This window comes from Rhinopithecus bieti, unplaced genomic scaffold (genome assembly GCF_001698545.2).
Source record: "Rhinopithecus bieti isolate Rb0 unplaced genomic scaffold, ASM169854v2 scaffold_13351, whole genome shotgun sequence".
Lineage (NCBI taxonomy): Eukaryota > Metazoa > Chordata > Mammalia > Primates > Cercopithecidae > Rhinopithecus > Rhinopithecus bieti.
Window position 1 is genome coordinate 2,951,779 of NW_016807514.1, and position 20,732 is coordinate 2,972,510.

Consider the following 20,732-nt stretch of genomic DNA (forward strand, 5'->3'; position numbering starts at 1 on the left):
CTCACAAAAGGAAGAAGACCAGAGCCAGGACTCCTTCAGCCTGAGACTTTCCAGGAGGGGACCCCACCCCCACCCCCAGCTGCCTGCTCTCAGGAGCCCCAAGAGGCCCAACCCAGCCAGGGCAACCTCGGGGTCCTGGGAGGTGGTTTAGGCTCCATGCTGGGGAGTTGGTGCCTCATAGCCAGTCCCATTCAGCCCTGCAGAGGGATGCCCCTCCTCGGCCCCTAGGAGCACTTGACGCTCAGGCCCCAGCCAGGCCTCAGCCAGGCCCCGGCCCCAGGGTTTCCCACTCTAAGCATGCGCTCCATTCCCCCGGGGGCAGGAGTGGCACCCCATGTGGCTGGCAGCCCTGACGACCCCATGCTGCGCCCAACCCCCTCCCATCCCCTGGGGGCCCGCCTGTGGCTCCTAGGCTGTTAGGGAAAGTGTCTCCCGTGTTCCCCAGTCCCTAAGGCGCACAGGTGAGCTCCCCACCCTATGGCCACCTAGTTCCTAGCTCCGGAGGCCAGATTCACTGACAAGGGGCTGGGCTGGGACCCCAGGGCCTGCCAGTCTCCAGCACGGGGCGCTGCCTCCCCAGGACTCAAGTGGGAGCTGGAGCGGCAGCTGGCACTGATGAACTCACAGTTCAACAGGCGCGTCCTCATCGACCTCTTCATCTGGAACGACGACCAGAACTCCAGCCGGCACATCATCTACGTACGAGCTGCGCCGGTGGGCAGGGGTAGGCAGGGTCCCGGAGCCTGGCTGGGGGCTCTCGCAGCACAGCAGGAGGACAGGCCAGGTGGTCAGGGAGCTCCAGGGTCTCCTGGGGCCTGGGCTCCTGGCTCCTGTCCATGTCCGTGGGCCCGGGTAAGAGCTACTGCTGCTGGAGTTTCTGTCGGGCCTCCTGGCGGAGCTGGTGGCCACAGCAGAACCCGGCTCTGGTCAGAGGGGCAGGGCTCCTGAACAGCACGGCTGGAGCCAGGGCAGGAGGCCTGACCTCAGGGAGCCACTGCTGGCCACGGGCTGGAGGCCAAAGAGAAACACACGAAACAAATACACACCCCGCTCTGGGGGAGCCGCGGGTGCTGCGAGGCCCAGGGCAGCCTGAACCGCTGCCCCCACCCCCACCACCCTCTCCAGTCCAGCCCAGCACCCCACCATCACTCAGGGCAGGGCCTGGGCTCCCGGGTCCAGCACGAGCTCTGCCACCAGCTCCTGGGCAGAGCATGTGTCCACGGGGCACAGTCCTGGGGGGAGGAGGCTGCTGCCTGCCTCAGCCAGGCTGTGGGGACTCCGGGCCCCTTGCCCAGGGTCACACCTTCTGTGTTTCCAGATAGACCAGCCCACCTTGGGCATGCCCTCCCGAGAGTACTACTTCAACGGTGGCAGCAACCGGAAGGTGGGTGGGTCCTCACCACAATGCCAGACGACCCCACGACACCCCCTCGCCCCCTACCCCGTGGCCTGGCCCTCCCGTAGCCCACCTGGCTTTCCCTCCCCAAAGCTGGTGTTAGTGAGCACCTGTGGAGGTTGAGCCTGGCACTGAGGGTGGGGGGTGCAGACGCAACCCATTGCTTGCCACCATCCTGGGGGGATGTTGCCTCAACACCCGGGCCAGGCCCAGGGACAAACTCAGCTCAGCAGCAACCCCGTGGGGCAGAACTGTCATCCCTGTCCCATCAGTACAGAACCAGGCTCTGCGGCACGGGATTGCTGGGAGGGCCCCTGGAGATCTGAGCGCAGGCAGCCAGGCCCCGAGCCTGCTCCACCTCAAGGGGCTGTCAACAGAGGGGAGTGATGAGGACCCCCACTGTGGACAAGAGGACCTTGAGGCTGGCAGGCCCAGGGCTAGCCTGGGGTGTAGGGAAGGGTGGGGAAGGACAGGGAGCAGGTGAGGAGGGCACAGGCATCCAGACACCAGGGCAGAGATGAACAGGCATGAGGCAGGAATGCCCCAGAGGGCCAGACACAGTCCAGGGGGCCTCCTGGTGAAGGTGGGCTATGAGCTAGACTTTGAAGGATGACCAAACCCAGAGGAAGGGCCGTGTGGCCAAAGGTGGGCAGTGGTGCTAAGAGAACCAGGCCAGAGCAGGAGGGACTGGAGCATCTCAAAAGCACCATGTATGGCCATGTGTTCAGACCAGGCAGCTGTGGGCTGAGCCTGGCCAGGGCATTGGCCTGCACTGGGGAAGCCCTGCCCAGCGTGGAGAAGGCAGCTCCCAAAGGAGCAAGCGTCCTCAGGATCCAACTTCCAACCCTCAGGCCGGGGAGCACCTGGGTAGGGAGGCCCAAATTAGCCCTGGCACCTACCACCCCAGCACCCACAGCCCTGGCACCCACAGCCCCAGCAGGCCCAAATTAGCCCTGGCACCCACCACCCTGGCACGCATAGCCCCAGTACCCACAGCCCCGGCAGGGCCAAATTAGCCCTGGCACCCCCAACACCAGCACCCACCACCCCAGCACCCACAGCCCTGGCACCCACCCTGTGCCAACTCTTATAGGCAGCCACACAGTTTAAGCCCTGAGCAGCCCCGCAGAGTAGGTCCCCCGTCCAGAGGCTCGGGCACAGGTCATGCGTCTGAGATGCTCCCACTCGGCACTCTGTGTGCCCGAGAGCCTGCTGGTCAAGGTGCGTGGACGCGCATCAGGGGCTGCCCCATGTCCTACGCCCACCCCACCCCCACAGAGAGCTCTCTGGGGGCCATGGTGGCCAAGGTCATCCAGCCCCACCCGGCGTCCTTTGGCCCAGGTGCGGGAAGCCTACCTGCAGTTCATGGTGTCAGTGGCCACGATGCTGCGGGAGGACGCAAACCTGCCCAGGGACAGCCACCTGGTGCAGGACGACATGGCACAGGTACTGGAGCTGGAGACGCAGCTGGCCAAGGTAAGGAGGCCAGGGTGGGCAGGAGCGGGCAGGGAGTGGGCCGGGAGCCCCAGATGGCGTGGCTAGCCAAGCTGTGGGGGTCCGGGGTGGGCCAGTAGCAGGCAGGGAGTGAGCTGGGAGCTTGAGGGGGCTTCCTGGCCACCCACCTGTGTGACCGCTCTCCCTGGCGCAGGCCACGGTGCCCCAGGAGGAGAGGCACGACGTCATCGCCCTGTACCACCGGATGGGCCTGGAGGAGCTGCAAAGCCAGTTTGACCTGAAGGTGAGGCCACACCACACAGGAAGCCGGCGCTGGCCGGGCGGAGACTCGTGGGGGACATGGAAGTGACCCTCTGAGAGGGCACCCTGCCTCGCATTTAAGCTCAAAAACATTCCCCATCCCCGAGCAGGGAGACCCTGTATCTGATCACCCAAACTTGCTGCCGAGCAGCACCAGCCCGATTTCTAATGTCACTGGGACAGCAGTGCCAACTGTGCCGTCCTGGAACAGAGTCACCCATCGGTGCGGTGCTGTGATGGCCCCAGTCTTCTGAGCAGGAACCAGAGGCCTCAGGGGGCTGCTGATGTGTGGGGTGTGCAGGGTCCCACCCAGGGCTCTCAGACCCCAGGTCTGGCTCAGAACCTTAGCAGGGTGCTGCCTCCCAGTCCTGCCTGCCCTGAGGGTAGCAGCTCCCCCTGGCCACACCCTCAGGTGCTCCCCTCCCCAGTGCCCAGGCCAGGAACTGCCCTGTGCTTTGAGGTGGGGGCTGAAGAGGAGCATCCCAGCCTGGGAAGGGACAAGTTCCCCATTCCTTCCGCCAACTCTCACCCTGCTGGAGCAGCCGGCCTTCTCAAGGGCCTCCTCCCCAGGGAGGCGCAGGTGTGCAGCTTTGGCAAAGGGCGCCCAAGTCAGAGAGGGAGGCAAAGGGCAGAAGGGGGTCCAAAGCCCCTGCCCCCTCAACCAGAGGATGTCCCTGAGTGTCTGGAGCCACAGCTCTTGCCAAGGGCAAGATAGAGAGACTCTGGGGAGAGCCTCGCCCCAAGGCACCTAGTGCCCTGGAAGGCTGGTGGTCTCTAGATCGGTGCTCGTCTCCAGGGCTGGCCTGCAGGGACATACCTTCCCCAACACCCCACCGCCCCTCATGCCCGGAACACACGCAGTGAGGCCAGGCTCTATTCTGGCCCTGGGCTTTATCCCCTTCCCAAACAAAGGCCTGTCTCGATCGAGGTTCCAGTGCGGGAGAGGGACAGGAAAGCAGAGTGACCTCTAAAACATATCAGAAAGCCAGAAATGGGGCATGGAAGCGGCCCACTGAGAGGGCACCTTGCCTCCCATTTATCCCCGAGCAGGAAGACCCTGTATTTGATCACCCAAACTTGGTGAGGATGAGCTCAGCCAGGACAGCAGACAGGAGGTAAAGCCTTGCCAAGAACCAAGGGCCATGGCTGTCTGGGGCCAGCGTGTCTCACACAGCAATTCCCAAGGGTCTGGGGCAGGGACTCCTGGCTCGGCCTAGAGAGAGGTGGAGTAGGAAGTAAAGCAGGGCGCACTGTGTCTGACCTTGGGGGCCACTTTAAAGTCTCAGACTCTGCCCAGGAAGGGTGGGGGTATGACAGGACATGACCTAGTTCACAAGTAAGAGTGAGTGAAGGGGACGGGGCAGGTGGCAGAGAAGCCAATCAGAGGCTGCCACACAGCCCAGGTAAGAGATGGCAGCTCTGTCAAGTGGGCTGCCCATAGTGGATTGATTTTGGAGGTGGAGTCAACAGGGTTTGCAAACGGACTAAATATGGAAGTGAGAGAACTCAGACGGCCTGAGGTTGCTGTGGAGACATCACAACGGGAGGTTCAGGGGAGCGTCCAGGAGCCCAGGGTTTGGGGACATTTAGTTTACAATGCGTTTATGATGTTCAGAATCGCCCCAAAGTGAGCATGTCCACACAACCACCTCTCAGATCCTCAGATCAAGACTTACGTGACCACCGACATCTCAGAAGCCCCCACATGCCCCGCCTAGCCCCTGTGCACGCCTCCTTCCCTGGAGAAGATGATCCTGACTTCTCCCTGGAGGGAGGCCAGGAGCCAGCTCCCTGGACGTGGCCTCTCGCTTGCATGAGCTGGCCTCTGACTCTAGGAAAAGACCCTGTGAACTTCCCCTGGAGTTGGCAGGCCCGGTCCCTGACGTGGCCTCTCGATTGCTGAGTGGCCTCTGACTCTAAGAACATGCGACAACTTGGGTCCCACTGTGCTGTCTCTGGGCCTTTTCTGAGTGACGCTGTCGTGCCCATGCCTGTGTGTGCCTGTGGCAGGCAAGTGGGTGGAAGTGGAATTGCTAGGTTGAAGCACATGCATTTGTTCAACAGTAACAGGCACTGTCTTTCCCCAGAGTCATCCAGGGATGTGCGCTCCCCAACAGCGGCTGCTGCCACGCACTCGCCCGTGGTGGGTGGTGTCCATCCTCACCTTAGCCATTTGTGCACCTGTGTAGTGGGGTTTCATCTGGGTTCAACGTGACTTTCCCCAAGGGCAGATAAGGTTAAACGCCATCTCCTGTCAACTGGCCAATGCCGTTCCCTTTTGTGGAACGTCTGTTCGAGTCTTGCCCGTTTGTTCTATCGGGCAATCTTTCTCTTATTGCTTCTTGGAGTTACCTGTTTTAGATGTGACTCCTTGGTCAGCTTATGTGTACAAATGTTCTCCCCACTGGGCAGCTTTGCTTTTTTTACTCTCATAAGGGTTTCTTTGTTTTGAAGGAGGCTATTAAATGGTCCAATTTATTGACTTAGCAAACATGTGCAGGTCTCTTCTTCATGGTTAGTATTCTTTGTGTTCTGCTAAAGAACTCTTTGCCTACCCTCAAGGTTGCTTAGGTCTACAATCTACTTTGAGTTGACTTTTTTAACGAGCAGTGAGATGTAGGAATTGTTTCTTTCTTATGGATTTCCAGTCAATCAGTGCCGTTCGTTAAAAAGAGCGCTTGTGAGCCCCTGGTCTTGGTGCTTTCTGTGTTATAAATCAGGTGTCCCTGTGTGTCTTTGTGTGGGCCCATATGTGTATTTCTGGACTCTCTTCTGCCCCACTGGTCTCTTTATCTACCCAAGTGATAACCCCTACCCCCTCACTCCTTCAGCTTTATAATGTCTTGTTAGTCAGTAGAGTACGTATGTCAACTTTGTTCTTCAGGAGTGTCTTGATAATTCTCAGTCCTTTGCATTTTCATATAAAACTTAAAATCAGCCTGCCATTTGCATACACACACACACACACACAAAGAGAAAACCCTGCTAGAAATTTGATAGGGATCACTTTGAATCTCTGTATCAATTTGGGGAAGACTTTGCAATGCCAAGTCTTCCAATCCATGAACATGGTATATGCTTCAGTTTTTCTTAATAACTTTCAAAACTTTCAATGTCAAGTTCTTATACATATTTTATTAGATATATTCCAGGTGTTTGGTTTTCTACTATAAATAGAATCATTTTGAAGTTATCTTATTTGTTGCTGACATATGGAAATACTGACTTTGTAAATATGCAGTCTTAATGCACTTATTAATTCTGGTTGTTTATTTGTAGAATAAACAAAATCATATCATTTGTGAAAACAACAGGGGCTTGGGTTTTTTGTTTTGTTTTGTTTTGTTTGAGACAGGGTCTCACTCTGTCATGCAGACTGGAGTGGAGTGGCACAATCGTGGCTCACTGCAGCCTTGACCTCCTGGGCTCAAGCCTCCTGAGTAGCTGGGACCACAGGAATTCACCACCACCATGCCTTGGCTGATTTTTTGTTTTGTTTCTTGTTTTTCAGAAACAGGGTTTCTCTGTGTTGGCCAGGCTGGTCTTGAACTCCTGCACTCAAGCAGTCCTCCCGCCCCGGCCTCCCAAAGTGCTGGGATTACAGGCATGCACCACCCTGCCTGGTCCAGTTTTATTTATTCTCTTTCAGTTCTTACTGGCTTTATTTCATGTTTGCGCTTACTGAACTGGCCAGGATTTTGAGCGTAATGCTGATGTCATGATAGTAGACATTAGAAGAAAAGCACATACATTCTTACCATTAAATTTTATGTTTGGCTGGGCACAGTGGCTCACACCTGTAATCCCAGCACTTTGGGAGGCCAAGGCAGGTGGATCACCTGAGGTCAGGAGCTCGAGACCAGCCCTGCCAACATGATGAAACCCTGTTTCTACTAAAAATAGAAAAACTAGCTAGGTGTGGGAGCACATGCCTGTAATCTCAGTTACTAGGAAGGCTGAGGCAGGAGAATTGCTTGAACCCAGGGGACAGAGTTTGCAGTGACCTGAGATCACGCTGCTGCACTCCAGCCTGGGCAACAAAGCAAGAGTCTGTCTCAAAAATAAATTTTAAAAAAATTATGTTTGCTATGGAGTTTTGTTGCTGCTGCTTCATGCATTTCCTTTATCAGATTATAGAACTTTCCTTCTATTTTTCTTTTTTTTTTTTTAATTTGAGAAAGAGTCTTGCTCTGTCATGCAGGCTGGAGTGCAGTGAAGCAATCTCGGCTCACTATAACCTCCGCCTCCCAGGTTCAAGCAATTCTCCTGCCTCAGCCTCCCAAGTAGCTGGGACTACAGGCGTGTGCCACCATGCCCAGCTAATTTTTGTATTTTTAGTAGACACAGGGTTTCGCCATGTTGGCCAGACTGATCTTGAACTCCTGGCCTCAAGTGATCCACCCCCCTCAGTCTTCCAAAGTGTTGGGATTACAGGCGTGAGCCACTGTGGCCAGCCCCTTCTATTTTTATTTGCCAAGCGTTTTTATTATGAATAGATAGCAGATTTTATCAAATGCCTTTTCTGCACCTGTTGAAATGATCATGTGACTTTCCTCCTTTATTCAGTTATCGTAGTCGATTAAAATGATTTGATTTTCGAATGTTCTGCCGAACTCGTATTCCTTGAATAAATCTAATTCAGCTGTGAGGTATTATGGCATTTTGTACAAGTATGGCTAGGTTCTATTTGCTAATATTTTGCTTAGAACTTTTGTATCTATGACATAAATGAGACTGGCTTATTATTTGCTCTGCTTATAATATCCTATTTTGGTATTAAGGTTATTCTTGGCCTCATAAATCAAGTTGAAAAGCATTTTCTCATCTCTGGAAAGTTTTAGTAAGATTGGCAGTTTTCTTTAAATGTCAGATAGGATCCACTGGTGAAGCCAGATGGGTCTGGAAATTTCTTTTTGGAAATTTTTTAAATTAAAGATTCCATTTATTTAACCTAGAAGACTAGTCGTATTTTCTATTTCTTTTTTTGTCGTTTTCGCTACGTTGTGTTTTTCTAGGAACTGGCCTGTTATACTTAGGCTTTCACATATATCTGCATGATCGCTTGGGTTTTTACAGCTGTAGGCTCTGTACTAATGTCACCCACCCTTTCCTGAAGCTGATTACCTGCACGTTCTCTCTTACTCCTTGAACATTCTTCAATGGGGGCTGGGTTTCTTAGGTTCGCAGGAACTGTTTCTCCCTCTCTCTCTCTCTCCCTCTTTTCTCCCCACTTCCTCTATCCACAGGGATTTAACTGGACTCTGTTCATACAAACTGTGCTATCCTCTGTCAAAATCAAGCTGCTGCCGGATGAGGAAGTGGTGGTGTACAGCATCCCCTATCTGCAGAACCTTGAAAACATCATTGACACCTACTCAGCCAGGTGAGGCCCAGGGAGGGTCTCCAAAGGCCTCAGCATCTTTGCCCCTGCTCTCCCATCCTCCCCAACACAGCTTCTGCTCCCAGGAGGGGACCCTATGAAGCATCTGCCCCGAGGGGTGTGGGACATGACGGGTTAAGCTTTAGTGGCCAGTGGAGGCTTACATTAAAGATGTGTCACGTCCCAAGCACCCGGGGCAGATGGGCTGGATCTTGGAGGAGGTGTTCTACAGCACCCGTAACTCTCTCTTTGGGGTGGAATGTGCTGGCCAAGGGCCCTAAGCCATATCTCCTCCCTTGCAAAGACCTCTCACCTGTTCTCCCCCTCACCCTCTACCTTCTGCCCCCAGGACCATACAGAACTACCTGGTCTGGCGTCTGGTGCTGGACCGCATTGGCAGCCTAAGCCAGAGATTCAAGGACACACGAGTGAACTACCGCAAGGTGAGCCCCTGCCCCACCCAGAGCCTGGCCCGGCACTCATTCATTCAGGCCACGATGCTGAGCATAAGCTGTGGGCAAGTACCGAGGGTCACAGCCATGGACGAGGCAGGGCGAGGCGCCTACCCTGGTCAACCATGAGCAGTCAACAAGGCAAGCGCAGAACACAGCTCTGCAAAACCACAGAGCCATGATGGGTGTGGAGGCAGGGAGCGACTGAGCGGCAGCGCGAGCGTTGCCTCCTGGGGAGGTGACATTTGGAGACCTTAAAGGCCTGAATGAGGAAGGCAGGGTGATTTCCCGGGAAGAACAGCCAGTGCCAGTGCCAGAGGCCAGAGGCAGCGAGCAGGCTAGGCGCCAGGGCCAGACCCGGGTCAGTTAGGGCGACAGCGAGAGGAGAAGAGGGCAGGGCAGTAGGTGAGGCTGGATGCGGGCCGCACGCAGCCGTTGCGGGTTGTACTCCCTGTCTGAAAGCTGCCAGGGTGCTAAGAGCCAGAGACTCGGCTCAGATTTCCTCGCTTGTAGTCACCTGTGCTGCTTCCCGGCTGGGGTGAAAGCGTGGAAGACAGGGAACCGCAGGGAGGCCCTAGGGTGCGGATTCTGCCGCTGTTCTAGAGACAGTGAGGCTGAGGCGTAGGGGGCCAGGGTCAGCATGGGAGGCCAATCGTGGTCACCCAGCGCTGACCGGGCTGACGCGGTTTGGCCCCAGCGGTGGCTGGCAGACAGACAGACGCAGGAGAGTACTGACCGCAGCAGCTGAGGGATTGTGGTATAGGAGCTAAGGGCAGAGCGGGCCGAGTCGGGACAGATTCGTTTGTCAAGACCTTTGCATGCGGATAATGAGAGAGGACAGAGCGGCCCGCCACTGCAATGGGCGGACTGCAGGCAGAGGCAAACTGGGGGCCCCCTAGTCAAGCCTTCTGGGCTGCCGATGGGGGCTCAGAGACATCTGCTGCAGCCATAAGCCATCAGTGGGGCACTGAGTCTAGCGAGCTCTGTGGGGAGCCAGAAAGGGCCTGCCCCCCCCTTCCTATGGGGCAGGAAGTCCTGCCCAGCCCAGAAGGGTGTGGCACGGACGCGCGGCACGACGCTGGGCAGAGCACTCCCTGGGCTTGCCCTGAGTTGGGTCTAGAGTCTCGTGGCCCCCCCTGTGTCCCTGGGGGACAGCATGAGCAGCCGTGTTTTCTCACAGCATGCTTCCCCCAATGGCATAAACCAGGGCCTGGGAGCTGGGTGGCTGATGAGTGCTCGGTGGTCCCAGCGCCTTGCCTCTGGCGCGTCAGGCGCCATCCGAGTGCCTTTGGACTGGGGCCGGAGTCCTGGAGAGCAGAGTCCAGCCAGACAGCCAGGGACAGGGACTGGGGAGGAACCCCCCAGCTTTCCAGGGTAAAGGCCCAGCTCTCAGGCTGGGAGGCCCCCCAATCACAACAGCACATGCCCATCCCCCTTCGACCACTGCAGTACCCAGAGGCAAGGCTGAGACCATCCCATGCCCCCTGCTGGCCCCGGCACCTGGTCTGAGGTAGGTGGCGTCTGTCACCCTGTAAGCCCAGGGCCCCCATGCCAGGCCTGGCGAAGTTGATGTGGGGCAGTGGGCTATGAATTGGGTTGGGCCGCCGCCAGGCACGGTTCGGGCACGAAGGAGGTACGCTGGCGTGAGTGTGTGGGCTACGTCAACAGCAATATGGAGAACGCCGTGGGCTCCCTCTACGTCAGAGAGGCATTCCCTGCAGACAGCAAGAGCATGGTGGGCACCCCTCATCCATGGCCCACCGGGGGCCAGCCTTCCGCAGGGACACTGAGCCTCCCTGCCCTGGGACTCCCACCCTGCCCAGGCTCAGGGGCCCCTGGGAGAGCCACACCTGCCCCAGTGCACCAGACAGAGGGAGGCCAAGGGAAGCCGTGCCCGCCTCCATGCCCCTGACCCCAGCCGACCATCAGGCCCCACTCCTGGGCCCTGCAGGTTCAGCTGGGAAAGGCACAGGTGCTACAAGTTGCCCCAGGCCCATGAGGACCCACAGCCCAGCAGGGAGGACCCTGAAGTTGAGTGGTCATCTCGCCCCCCAGCAGCCCCACACCTCACCCGAGAGGCCCACAGCTGGGCAGCCCAGGGCCTTGTCCCAGCGAGGCTCAGACCAAACCTCCCCAAAGCCCTCGAAGGTTGGTCATCTGCCCTCCAGATGAGTCTGGGACACGAGGGCCATGCCTGCTTCCCAGGTCAGAGAACTCATTGACAAGGTGCGGACAGTGTTTGTGGAGACGCTGGATGAGCTGAGCTGGATGGACGAGGAGTCCAAGAAGAAGGCGCAGGAGAAGGTATGTGGCTCGCAGAGGCCGGGGCAGCCCCAGCTGGATCTGGGCACGGGCAGCACTGCCCCGACAAAGCCGCCTGACAGCCCCCATGGGGAGAAGGCAGCCCCAGGAGGCACAGACAGGACCACTCGTCCACTGTGGAGCTGAAGAAAAGCAGACAAGGGTGGGAAGCCAGGCCTGGGACATCCACAGTGCCCCCCAGGAGCCAGCGGGGGTAGCAGTGGCCTCGGGAGCGAGGCTCAGACCCACCAGAAGCCCCTCTGGACCCAAGTGACAGACGGCAGCCAAGTGACCCCTCCAGGGCCCCTGCCCCCACTCGGACCCCTGGTGGGCTGTTGGGCTGAAGGTCAGGTGGGCAGAGCCAGACCCGTGACGGGCTTTTGGGTTCTAGGTCAGGTAGGCCAAGCCTTCAATGCTCTGTCCCCATTAAACCTCCCCAGAGACTGCAAGGTGAGGGCCAAGTCCCGGAGCCCCCCAGTCCCTCACCCACAGGACAGGGATAGCACAGCCAGGATGCCCTGGGCCAACCCTCCCACAGTGGGGCACTCACTGACTGGCCCCAGGGCTGACCCCATACGCAGTGGGGCACCCACTGGCCAGTCCCTCCTCCCCATTCAGGCCATGAGCATCCGGGAGCAGATCGGCCACCCTGACTACATCCTGGAGGAGACGGACAGGCGCCTGGACGAGGAGTACTCCAACGTACACCCCTCACCCCAGCCCTAAACCGCCCCCTACACCGTGGACATGGGCCCTGATTTCCTGGGGGGTCCTCTGTGCCAAACCCTGCGCCCTCGTCCTGGATGCTAACATAGCTATCCTCACCAAGCCCTAGGGTGGTGGCTCCAGCACTACCCTCAGTGTACAGATGGGGAAACTGAAGCCTGGAGGGATGAGGGACTTGCTCAGAGTCACGTAAATGTTCACAGCCAGGGCTGCCCCACCCACCTGCACCCACAGCCGATTGTCCACGTGCAGATGCCTGGCAAGGCTTGAGGTCCTTCCCCAACCACCCGGGACCTCTCCCCTTGCCCCTCTGAGGGCCCAGCCCGAGCATCTGGCAGTGACTGCACCTCTCCCATAGCTGAACTTCTCAGAGGACCTGTACTTTGAGAACAGTCTGCAGAACCTCAAGGTGGGCGCCCAGCGGAGCCTCAGGAAGCTTCGGGAAAAGGTGGACCCAAATCTGTGAGTGGCATCGCTGGCACGGCATGGGGGGGCCACGGAGTGGCCAGTAAGGCATACAGGGCTACCTGCCAGGCGGGGAGACTGGATGCATGGCTGGGGTCCAGTGCCAACTCAGGGGGGACAGTCACTGGGCCCATCTTCACCCTCTGCTTTCTGGGGCCCAAGTCGCCTCCTCCTCAGGGACCCCAGGAAGGAACCAGATCTTGGGATAGGCCTCGGCCCCTCCTCTGGTGTGGCCAGGGTGGGCTCTGGTCCACCGAGGCAGAGAGAGCCCAGAGGGAGGGTCCCCAGAGAGGCGGCTCCCAGAGACCGGCTTGTCTATCACAGCTGGATCATGGGGGCGGCGGTGGTCAATGCATTCTACTCCCCAAACCGAAACCAGATTGGTAAGTTCCTCCCCCTCCCCACCCACCCAAGCCTTTTGGCGCCAGAGTTGAAGGGGCGGCTTGCACGCCTCTGCCCATCCCTTCCTCCTGGGGGCACCCCAGCCTGTTCTCAGAACGCTCTCCTTGCTGCCCCCATGGGGAACATTCACTCCCATGCCCATCAGGGGCTTAGGGAGGGACTTGGCAGGCTGCATAGACCCTTTCCTGCAGACAGAACAGGATGGTGGGAGGAGGCCAGACTGAGGTCCTGGGTCTGCCAGGCATGAGCCCGCCCAGCCTCTGAACCTCCCTGTCCTCATCTGTAAATTGAGGGGGTCCTGACCTCTGCCTCCCTGTCTGTGGGATCAAGTGTGAGAACCCCTGGCAGCGCCATCCCTGAGCCTGGCACACAGGAGAACCCCTGGCGGTGCCATCCCTGAGCCTGGCACACAGGAGAACCCCTGGCAGTGCCATCCCTGAGCCTGGCACACAGGAGAACCCCTGGTGGCACCACCCCGAGCCTGGCACACAGGAGGTGCATCCGCTCACAGTTTGTTCTTTGTCCCGCCTTGGGGACAGTGTTCCCTGCCGGGATCCTCCAGCCCCCCTTCTTCAGCAAGGAGCAGCCACAGGCCTTGAACTTCGGAGGCATTGGGATGGTGATCGGGCACGAGATCACGCACGGCTTTGACGACAATGGTGAGGGGCCGCCCCTCCAACCACACATGCCCTCCCCTCTCCGCAGAGAAGCAGCCAGGAAGGGGTCTGGGGGTGCTCCATTTAACCCCTTCGTGGTTTTAATGGGGACACCGAGGCCAGGTCCTCAGAGAGCTGTGGGGGCAGAGCAGGCCTTGAATGCCAGGCTGGGGCCCTGTCTGGGGGCACTGACTCCCAGCATGGCAGAGGGGACCCAGGGACTCCAGCCCATGACCCTGACTCCACCTGGCACTGGGCACTTCCCTCCCACGGCCTGTGACATAGGGATGACGACACTGCCCAGCACAGCAGTGAAGCCCAGATCCCAGCCTGGGGAGCCTCTCCAGGCGGCCGGCATCCTCCACCAGGGGAGTGTGCCACCCCCGCCATGGCCATGCTGATCTCCGCCCCTTGGTGGGGACTGTCCTGCCTGGGACAGGGGCCCCGGCTGGTTTTCCCCTGTGGCTCGGCCATCGGGACATTCCGTGGGCAGCCCTGTGTCCCCAGGGACCACATACTCCCCTCACCTGGGTTTACAGTTTGGGCACACAATAGGAGCCTAAACCATGATGCCTCCGAGACCACAGGACCAAGGCACTAGCTAGCCTCAGGGGTGGCATGGGAGACCACTGAAGCTCCCTCCTGGGGCTGTGTAAGCCGCAGACAGCTGCTGCTCTTTGGAGCCGGTGCCTGCTCAGACCATGGGTTCTCCGTACTGGGGCTGGCTGCAGGAGGGCCCAGGCACAGTGGTTGCTGTGGGGCTGAGCACAGTGCAGCCAGGGGCATATGGGCAGCCCTCCTCTGCCCCTGCCCAGGCCGGAACTTTGACAAGAATGGCAACATGATGGATTGGTGGAGTAACTTCTCCACCCAGCACTTCCGGGAGCAGTCGGAGTGCATGATCTACCAGTACAGCAACTACTCCTGGGACCTGGCAGACGAACAGAACGTGAGCACTGCCACCAGCACCGAGGCTGCGGGGGGACTGGATCCCCAGCCCCGGCCCTGAGGGAGAGGGGAGTCAGGGCGGGGGCTGCCCCAGTCCTGTCTCCTGTGTGCAGGTGAACGGATTCAACACCCTTGGGGAAAACATTGCCGACAACGGAGGGGTGCGACAAGCCTACAAGGTGGGGCCTGGCAGGGCAAGGTGGGGTCTGGCAGGGGAGGGGGTGTTAGCATGGCAGGGGAGGGGGCATCAGGGGCTCGTTCAGGATGAGCACCATGCAGTGGGCTGCCTGGCCAGGGATCCCCCCTGGAGCCCAGTTCAGGGGTCTCTGAGTGACTGAGGTGGTGAGCACTCATCCATGGAGTATGCGAGGGGCCCTTGCACAAAGTCGCTGCAGCAGCAGGACCCCCACAGGGGTAGGTCCTAGAGCCAGATCTCTGCTCTGCCCTGAGATCTGAGGGTTCTGGAGTCCAGGCTGGTAGGCCTGAGCCCAGCTCCCATCCGGTGCCTGCAGGCCTACCTCAAGTGGATGGCAGAGGGCGGCAAGGACCAGCAGCTGCCCGGCCTGGATCTCACCCATGAGCAACTCTTCTTCATCAGCTATGCCCAGGTGGCAGCCACAGTCCTGTTCCCACCATCCCCATGCTTCCCCACTCATCTCTGGAGGGCCTGCCCTGGGGTGCCTCCAGGGACCAGAACCCTTGGGGGAAAAGCATGAGGGGCAGGGGGTGGGAGCTGGAGAGGATTCCAATGCTGATGGGAGGAGGGGGACACCTGCTGGCTCCCCTCGCCCCACCCTAGAAGGGGCAGCCTGGGGATAGTGGAGACCCTCCCCCACCCCTCCTGGCCACCCCATCCCTGTCACCTGTAGCCACATCCCCCACATGCCCACAGGTGTGGTGCGGGTCCTACCGGCCCGAGTTCGCCGTCCAATCTATCAAGACAGACGTCCACAGTCCCCTGAAGTACAGGCAAGTGCTCCCATACCCTCAACCCCTTTGCCACCCACAACCCCTCACCCCCACCCCAGTGGCCTGTAAGAGTTAAAGAAGAAAGCACAAAAAGCGGCTCAGCAAAGACAGGTTTATTTTGAGAATCAACCTGAGAGGGGCTTCTGGCCGATTTCAGTCAGGAACATTCTCTTACAGACTAAGGGTATTTAAGGGTTTAGGAAGGAGGAGCCTACCGCAGGCTGGGAATGTTTCTGTGTGAAGGAAAGTTTTATTGCAGAGTTGGAATATCTCTGGTTGGAGGGGAGGTTATTCTCGGGATTGGCATGTTTCTGGTCACATGGGGGTTTATCTCACAGTTGAAATGTTTCTGGTCATACTGACATGAGCCATCAGGCTGATGTTTTGGGCTGGTTTTTAATCACGGGGAACTTAAAATGGCCGTGTTTGTCCAAGATGGCAATGCTCCTGCTGTCACGCCCGCCCACCCACAGGGTACTGGGGTCACTGCAGAACCTGGCCGCCTTTGCAGACACGTTCCACTGTGCCCAGGGCACCCCCATGCACCCCAAGGAGCGATGCCGCGTGTGGTAGCCAAGGCCCCGCCGCGCTGCGCGGCCCATGCCCATCCGCTGCTCTGAGGCATCTGTGCGGAGAAGGTGCAGCCAGCAGCAACCCAGCATGTGTCCCGCCCCGGCCGACCATGCCAAGCCTGCCTGCCAGGCCTCCGCACCTGGCCTAGGGTGCAGCCACTTGCCCGACACCCAGGGATGAGGAGTGTTCAGTGCAGTACCTGGCCCAGAGTCCCCTCTACAGACACCCACAGGGCTCAGCGCCCCCGTCACAGCCCTATAGAGACGGTCAACTGTGTCCTGCCCACCCTCCAAGGTGCATTGTCTTCCAATATCCACAGCTTCAGACTTGAGCTAAGTAAATGCTTCAAAGAAATCAGAGGCCTTGCTTGTCTGGGAGGGACCAGGGTGGGCAGACAGGTGGCAGTGGCCTTGGGCAAAACAGCTGCCCGGGGATGGGGGGAGAATGACAGCTGGGAGCTGATGGGGAGGGAGCCAGTTCCAGTCAAGTCTCCTAGGGTCCAATGCCAGGGCCAGCAGTGACCAGGATGCCTCCAAGTGCCCACCTCAGGGACCACACATTCAGATGCAGGGAGCCCCGCTGGGGCGTCGGGGGACCCAGAGAGCTGCAGCTGGGAACCTGACATTTTAGCTTTGTGTAACTGAAAACCAGAGGAGGGGCTGAACCAAAGGGACACGGTGGGTCACCTGCTATGCATTTTTAAATGGCCACTGAGAGGGTGGGGTTGGGGCGGGAAGGGAGCCGGGAGACCCGCAGGAGCCCACAGTGGCCCCCAGGTTTGGACTAGGGAGTGCAGGGAGGGCTGCGCTTGTCACCGGCCTGCATGGGAGGGGAAGGCCTGAGCAGGTAGTATGACCTGGGAGGTAAGGGGTTCTGCTCTGGGCCTGTTAGGATCCCCAAGGAAAGGTGGCCAGGAAGCTGGACGTACCTAACTGGACTAAGACCCTCCCAGGCCGGCCGCCCCACAGGCCATCCCCAGCAGGTGCAAACAATGATTCTGGCATCAGTAAAGGGCCTGGGGGCAGGCTGGCCCATCACCTGAGAGTCTCCAGGGTCCACCCACCCCACCAGGTGGAATCAAGCCCATCTCTGCCCTGAAAACCCAACTCTCCTGAGTGGCTCCCACCAGACACGGCACTGACCCCGACCCTGCTGCAGCTGACCCCACACGCCTCTCCTGACGTGGGTTCGGGCCTGTCGCCTTTGAAGGGACTGACAGGGCAGTGAGGTTACCATCCCCAGTACCCCACAGGCCAAAGGCCCAAGGTCTCCAGAGACACTCGCAAAGCAGGAAGATGACACCTGGGACTCACGGCTACCCCGCCCACCCCGAGGGCTTCCACAGTGAGTGAGGCGGGAGCTATGGAGGATGCAGGGCTCAGCGCTCGTGAAGCAGTGCATGGCCAGGAACTGCAGTGTTCTGTTTTGTTTTATTTTTTTGAGACGGAGTCTCGCTCTGTCGCCCAGGCTGGAGTGCAGTGGCCGGATCTCAGTTCACTGCAAGCTCCGCCTCCCGGGTTCACGCCATTCTCCTGCCTCAGCCTCCCGAGTAGCTGGGACTACAGGCGCCCGCCACCTTGCCCGGCTAGTTTTTTGTATTTTTTTTAGTAGAGACGGGGTTTCACCATGTTAGCCAGGATGGTCTCGATCTCCTGACCTCATGATCCGCCCATCTCGGCCTCCCAAAGTCCTGGGATTACAGGCTTGAACCACCGCGCCCGGCCAGGAACTGCAGTTTTAACAGCTTGTTGCTGCTGGTGGATCAGGAGAGGTTTGGCATCCCGGCCTAGCGACTCCACAGCGGTTCTTCCAAGTGGACCTTCCAGCTCACCCAGGGCAGCGGCCGCCGTCAAGATCCTCAGAGGCCAGGGCCTTCGCCTCCCTCACACCTCTCGGTCACACTGCGGGGACAGCAGGGGCCCATGGGGCCATTGGACACTGGACCAGGCAAATGCCTGAGAGGGTCCCCTCAGACAATCCCCAGCCCTCCTGAGGGTGAGAGAACAGGCCTCTCTCTGCCCACCATGTGTCGCCCCCACCTCTGAGGACAGCCTTCGCGGTACCTGTCCAGCCATGCTGCCCTTCGGCCCCTCTCAGCCTGTCCCCGCTGCAAGTGGCATCCACATCCCAGGGCACAATTGGCATGACGCCCAAGGTGCTGTGACTCAGCTCCCAGCCAGGCTGAGTGCTCCTCCCAGGGGACCTGGGGGCAGGGCATGGGTTGGCAGGCAGTGCCCCCAAGGCCTAGCTCACCTGAGGCGGGTTGCTAGCACAGACCTCCGCAGAGATGCCCAGGACCTGCAGGATGTGCTCCTGGGGGACATAATCGCCTGGGGACTTCTGAACGAAATGCAGCAGCACTTTGTCACCACCTGTAGCAGCAGGCAGGCAGTCAGGGCGCCCCGAAGGCTGCCTGCACCTCAAAGCCACGTACTAGGAGGAGGGAGGGCGGGGCAGACCTGGCCAGCCATATCCCCCACTCAGCTACCCAGATGAATGAGCTGTTCTGCCACAGCCCAGCTCAGCCCAGCAGACATGCAGAACCAGGCCACACTGCGGTGGAGGGGCTGTGATGCGATTGACAAGCCAGAGAGAGGGCCTGGGCTAGGCCACCAAGCTCAGCAAGGTCCTCCCTGAGGCAGTGGCCGGGGCCCCTCCCTCAACCCACCTTTGCTGACCACCAGCAGCCCTCCGCTCTGCAGCAGGTCCCCAGACAGGTTCCCCTGGATGCCAACAGCCTTGGCCTGTCAGGAGTGGGCAAAGCCTGGGTCAATCCTAGAGGAAAGGCCCCTGGGAGCTCCCACCACCCCCCGGCCTGTACAGCCTTGACCCACACAAACCTTGGCAGCCACATCACGCACAGGCTTCCCCAGAGCCGCCGGAAGGATGCTCAGGCTGTTGTACCTGCGAAGACACCAGGTCGCTTGGCCAGACTCCAGAGAAGCCTGGGTCCAGAGCCTGCTCGAGTGTCCACAGACCAGTTCCTAGGTCAGGCCCCACTCCACCCCACCACCCACCTCACCAGGGCTCAGAGATGGTCCAGGCAGCCAGATCAGCAGCCAGCCTAGCCCACCGGCAGGTTGGACACCGAGCCCAGTGGCTGTTGGCCAAGGGCCACAGAGGGTGCAGGGAGCATGGATGGAGCAGGCTGGGTGTGCTCAGGGATCTGGCTCAGCTGGCAACTGCCAAGCAAAGGAGGCAGTCTGTGGCACAAACACCAGAAAGCTAGGATGGCCCCTGATGGGGCACGAGGCTCCAACTTCTGAGGTGGTCTGGACACCGAAAGTAAGCCCTAGACAAGGTGGCTCGTTACAGTCGCCCAGCACCCAAGAGAAGGCCTGGCAGAAGGGCTGGTCGACAGTGCCACCAGAGCCTCCTTGCCAGCAGGGAGAGGAGGTGGCAGGGAGTGGTGGGCACCCCGGGCCCTCTGCCCCATGCTACCTGAGGGTGCCCGTCCCCACTCACCGCTTGAAGCCCAGCTCCTTATAAAACTGCTTGCTCTCATCCAGGTAGAGCTCTGGAAAGCGAAAGCCACACATGTGTGCCCCAGGCCTGGAACCAGCCCCCAACCCACTCACCACCAAGAATCACCCTCCTCCTTCCGACCCTCTGTTCTTCTGCCCACCTCCGTGCTCAGCCCACCCACCCAAGGCCGGGAGGGGTAAAACAGGGCTGAGTGACCCCCTCCCCTCAGAAGAAGGGCTGAGTCCCAGAGGTGACAGGTGGAACCGGCGAGGCAGAGCTCGCCCAGACTCTGCTGCTAGGCTCAGGTCTCTGCCCCCAGTACCGCCCCAGCCCCGCGGCCCCCACCACCCCATCGCTGCCAGGGCGCCCGGGCAAGAGCCGGGGACGCGCCCACCGTCCTGCGCTCGCCCGGTCTCACCTCCCCGGTCACTGCATGCTTCAGGATGCACGCGCCCACGCGGGCAAGGTCCACCGTGCTCATGGCCGCGGCCGCCCGCCCTGGTTCCCAGCTCCCCACTCCCGGCTCCTGGCTCCCAGATCCAGCCCCAGGCCCCGCCTCGAGATGCCCCGGCCACGCCTCTCTCGCTGTCGCCGAGGTCCCGCCCTCTCGGGCTCGTCTCCGCCCCCGGCCCCCCAACAAGATGGCCGCAGAGCGCCCAGCCACGCCTCTGGCCACGCCCCTTGCCGCACCCGGAGCCCTGCTCCGCCTCCTCGGATTCTCTCCTAGTCACGCCTTGCTTCCCCTCCCACTCCAGGCCAAGCCTCGAGATCGCGGCGCCAAATCCCGCGTTCGCCTGCTTGGGTCCCTCCCGCCTCCTCAATCCGGGCCTTGCTGGATGGTTGCTGTCCCACGTCCCGGTCCCGCCCTGGCCCCGCCCCTAGCCCCGCCCCATCCCCGCCCCTAGCCCCGCCTTCCCGTTGGGCCCAGAGTTGGACTCCGTCGGCCATTGGCGCAGCAGGCGGAGCTGGGCGGTGCCACCCTCGGCGCGCTATGCGCCTGTGCGGAATGTGGCGGGAGGCGGGCAGCAGGCTCACCGTGGTCCCGCGGGTTGGCTGGGGACGGCGCACCCAGGGGTGGTCCAGGGAGCGGCGGGGGTCTCCCTTCGGGCTCGCGCGAAACTGGGCTGGATTCAAGGTTGAGGGGAGAGGGTGAGCGCAGGGGTCGCGGGCATAGGGGACCGCGGGCCGGGGTCTCCCGCGGGGCGGGGGTCCCAGCAATGGGGTGCGAGGGCTTAGCCTTTCCA

General features: G+C 59.9%; 2 protein-coding genes across 2 annotated transcripts in view; one reads left to right on the plus strand and one right to left on the minus strand.

The window, feature by feature from the left end:
• Window positions 1-16,377, plus strand: part of MMEL1 (membrane metalloendopeptidase like 1) — a 40,551-nt gene extending 24,174 nt beyond the window's left edge. The window contains exons 8-25 of the mRNA XM_017882424.1: window positions 581-699; window positions 1,319-1,384; window positions 2,738-2,872; window positions 3,045-3,134; window positions 8,398-8,534; window positions 8,881-8,974; window positions 10,013-10,035; window positions 10,595-10,718; window positions 11,189-11,287; window positions 11,903-11,986; window positions 12,369-12,472; window positions 12,800-12,858; window positions 13,417-13,536; window positions 14,349-14,482; window positions 14,595-14,660; window positions 14,994-15,089; window positions 15,374-15,450; window positions 15,924-16,377. Of these exons, the coding sequence (XP_017737913.1) occupies window positions 581-699; window positions 1,319-1,384; window positions 2,738-2,872; window positions 3,045-3,134; window positions 8,398-8,534; window positions 8,881-8,974; window positions 10,013-10,035; window positions 10,595-10,718; window positions 11,189-11,287; window positions 11,903-11,986; window positions 12,369-12,472; window positions 12,800-12,858; window positions 13,417-13,536; window positions 14,349-14,482; window positions 14,595-14,660; window positions 14,994-15,089; window positions 15,374-15,450; window positions 15,924-16,023 (1,727 nt within the window). The 3' untranslated portion in view covers window positions 16,024-16,377. The remainder of the gene's footprint in view (window positions 1-580; window positions 700-1,318; window positions 1,385-2,737; window positions 2,873-3,044; window positions 3,135-8,397; window positions 8,535-8,880; window positions 8,975-10,012; window positions 10,036-10,594; window positions 10,719-11,188; window positions 11,288-11,902; window positions 11,987-12,368; window positions 12,473-12,799; window positions 12,859-13,416; window positions 13,537-14,348; window positions 14,483-14,594; window positions 14,661-14,993; window positions 15,090-15,373; window positions 15,451-15,923) is intronic.
• A 1,296-nt stretch (window positions 16,378-17,673) lies between these two features.
• PRXL2B (peroxiredoxin like 2B) lies at window positions 17,674-19,757 on the minus strand. Its single transcript, XM_017882449.1, has 5 exons — window positions 19,489-19,757; window positions 18,864-18,927; window positions 18,692-18,767; window positions 18,277-18,395; window positions 17,674-17,924 (listed from the first exon to the last, which is right to left on the minus strand). Exons 1-5 carry the CDS (start codon window positions 19,560-19,562, stop codon window positions 17,907-17,909), a joined length of 351 nt encoding a protein of 116 aa, XP_017737938.1. The 5' UTR covers window positions 19,563-19,757; the 3' UTR covers window positions 17,674-17,906.
• Between the last annotated feature and the right edge of the window lie 975 nt (window positions 19,758-20,732).

Coding starts and splice junctions, on each gene's coding strand:
- PRXL2B (XM_017882449.1), bottom strand. CDS start 19,562: ATGTGTGGCTTTCGCTTTCCAGAGCTCTACCTGGATGAGAGCAAGCAG. Junction 18,928..19,488: donor AAGGAGCTGGGCTTCAAGCG/GTGAGTGGGGAC, acceptor GTGTCTTCGCAG/GTACAACAGCCTGAGCATCC. Junction 18,396..18,691: donor GCTGCTGGTGGTCAGCAAAG/GTGGGTTGAGGG, acceptor CTGCTGCTACAG/GTGGTGACAAAGTGCTGCTG.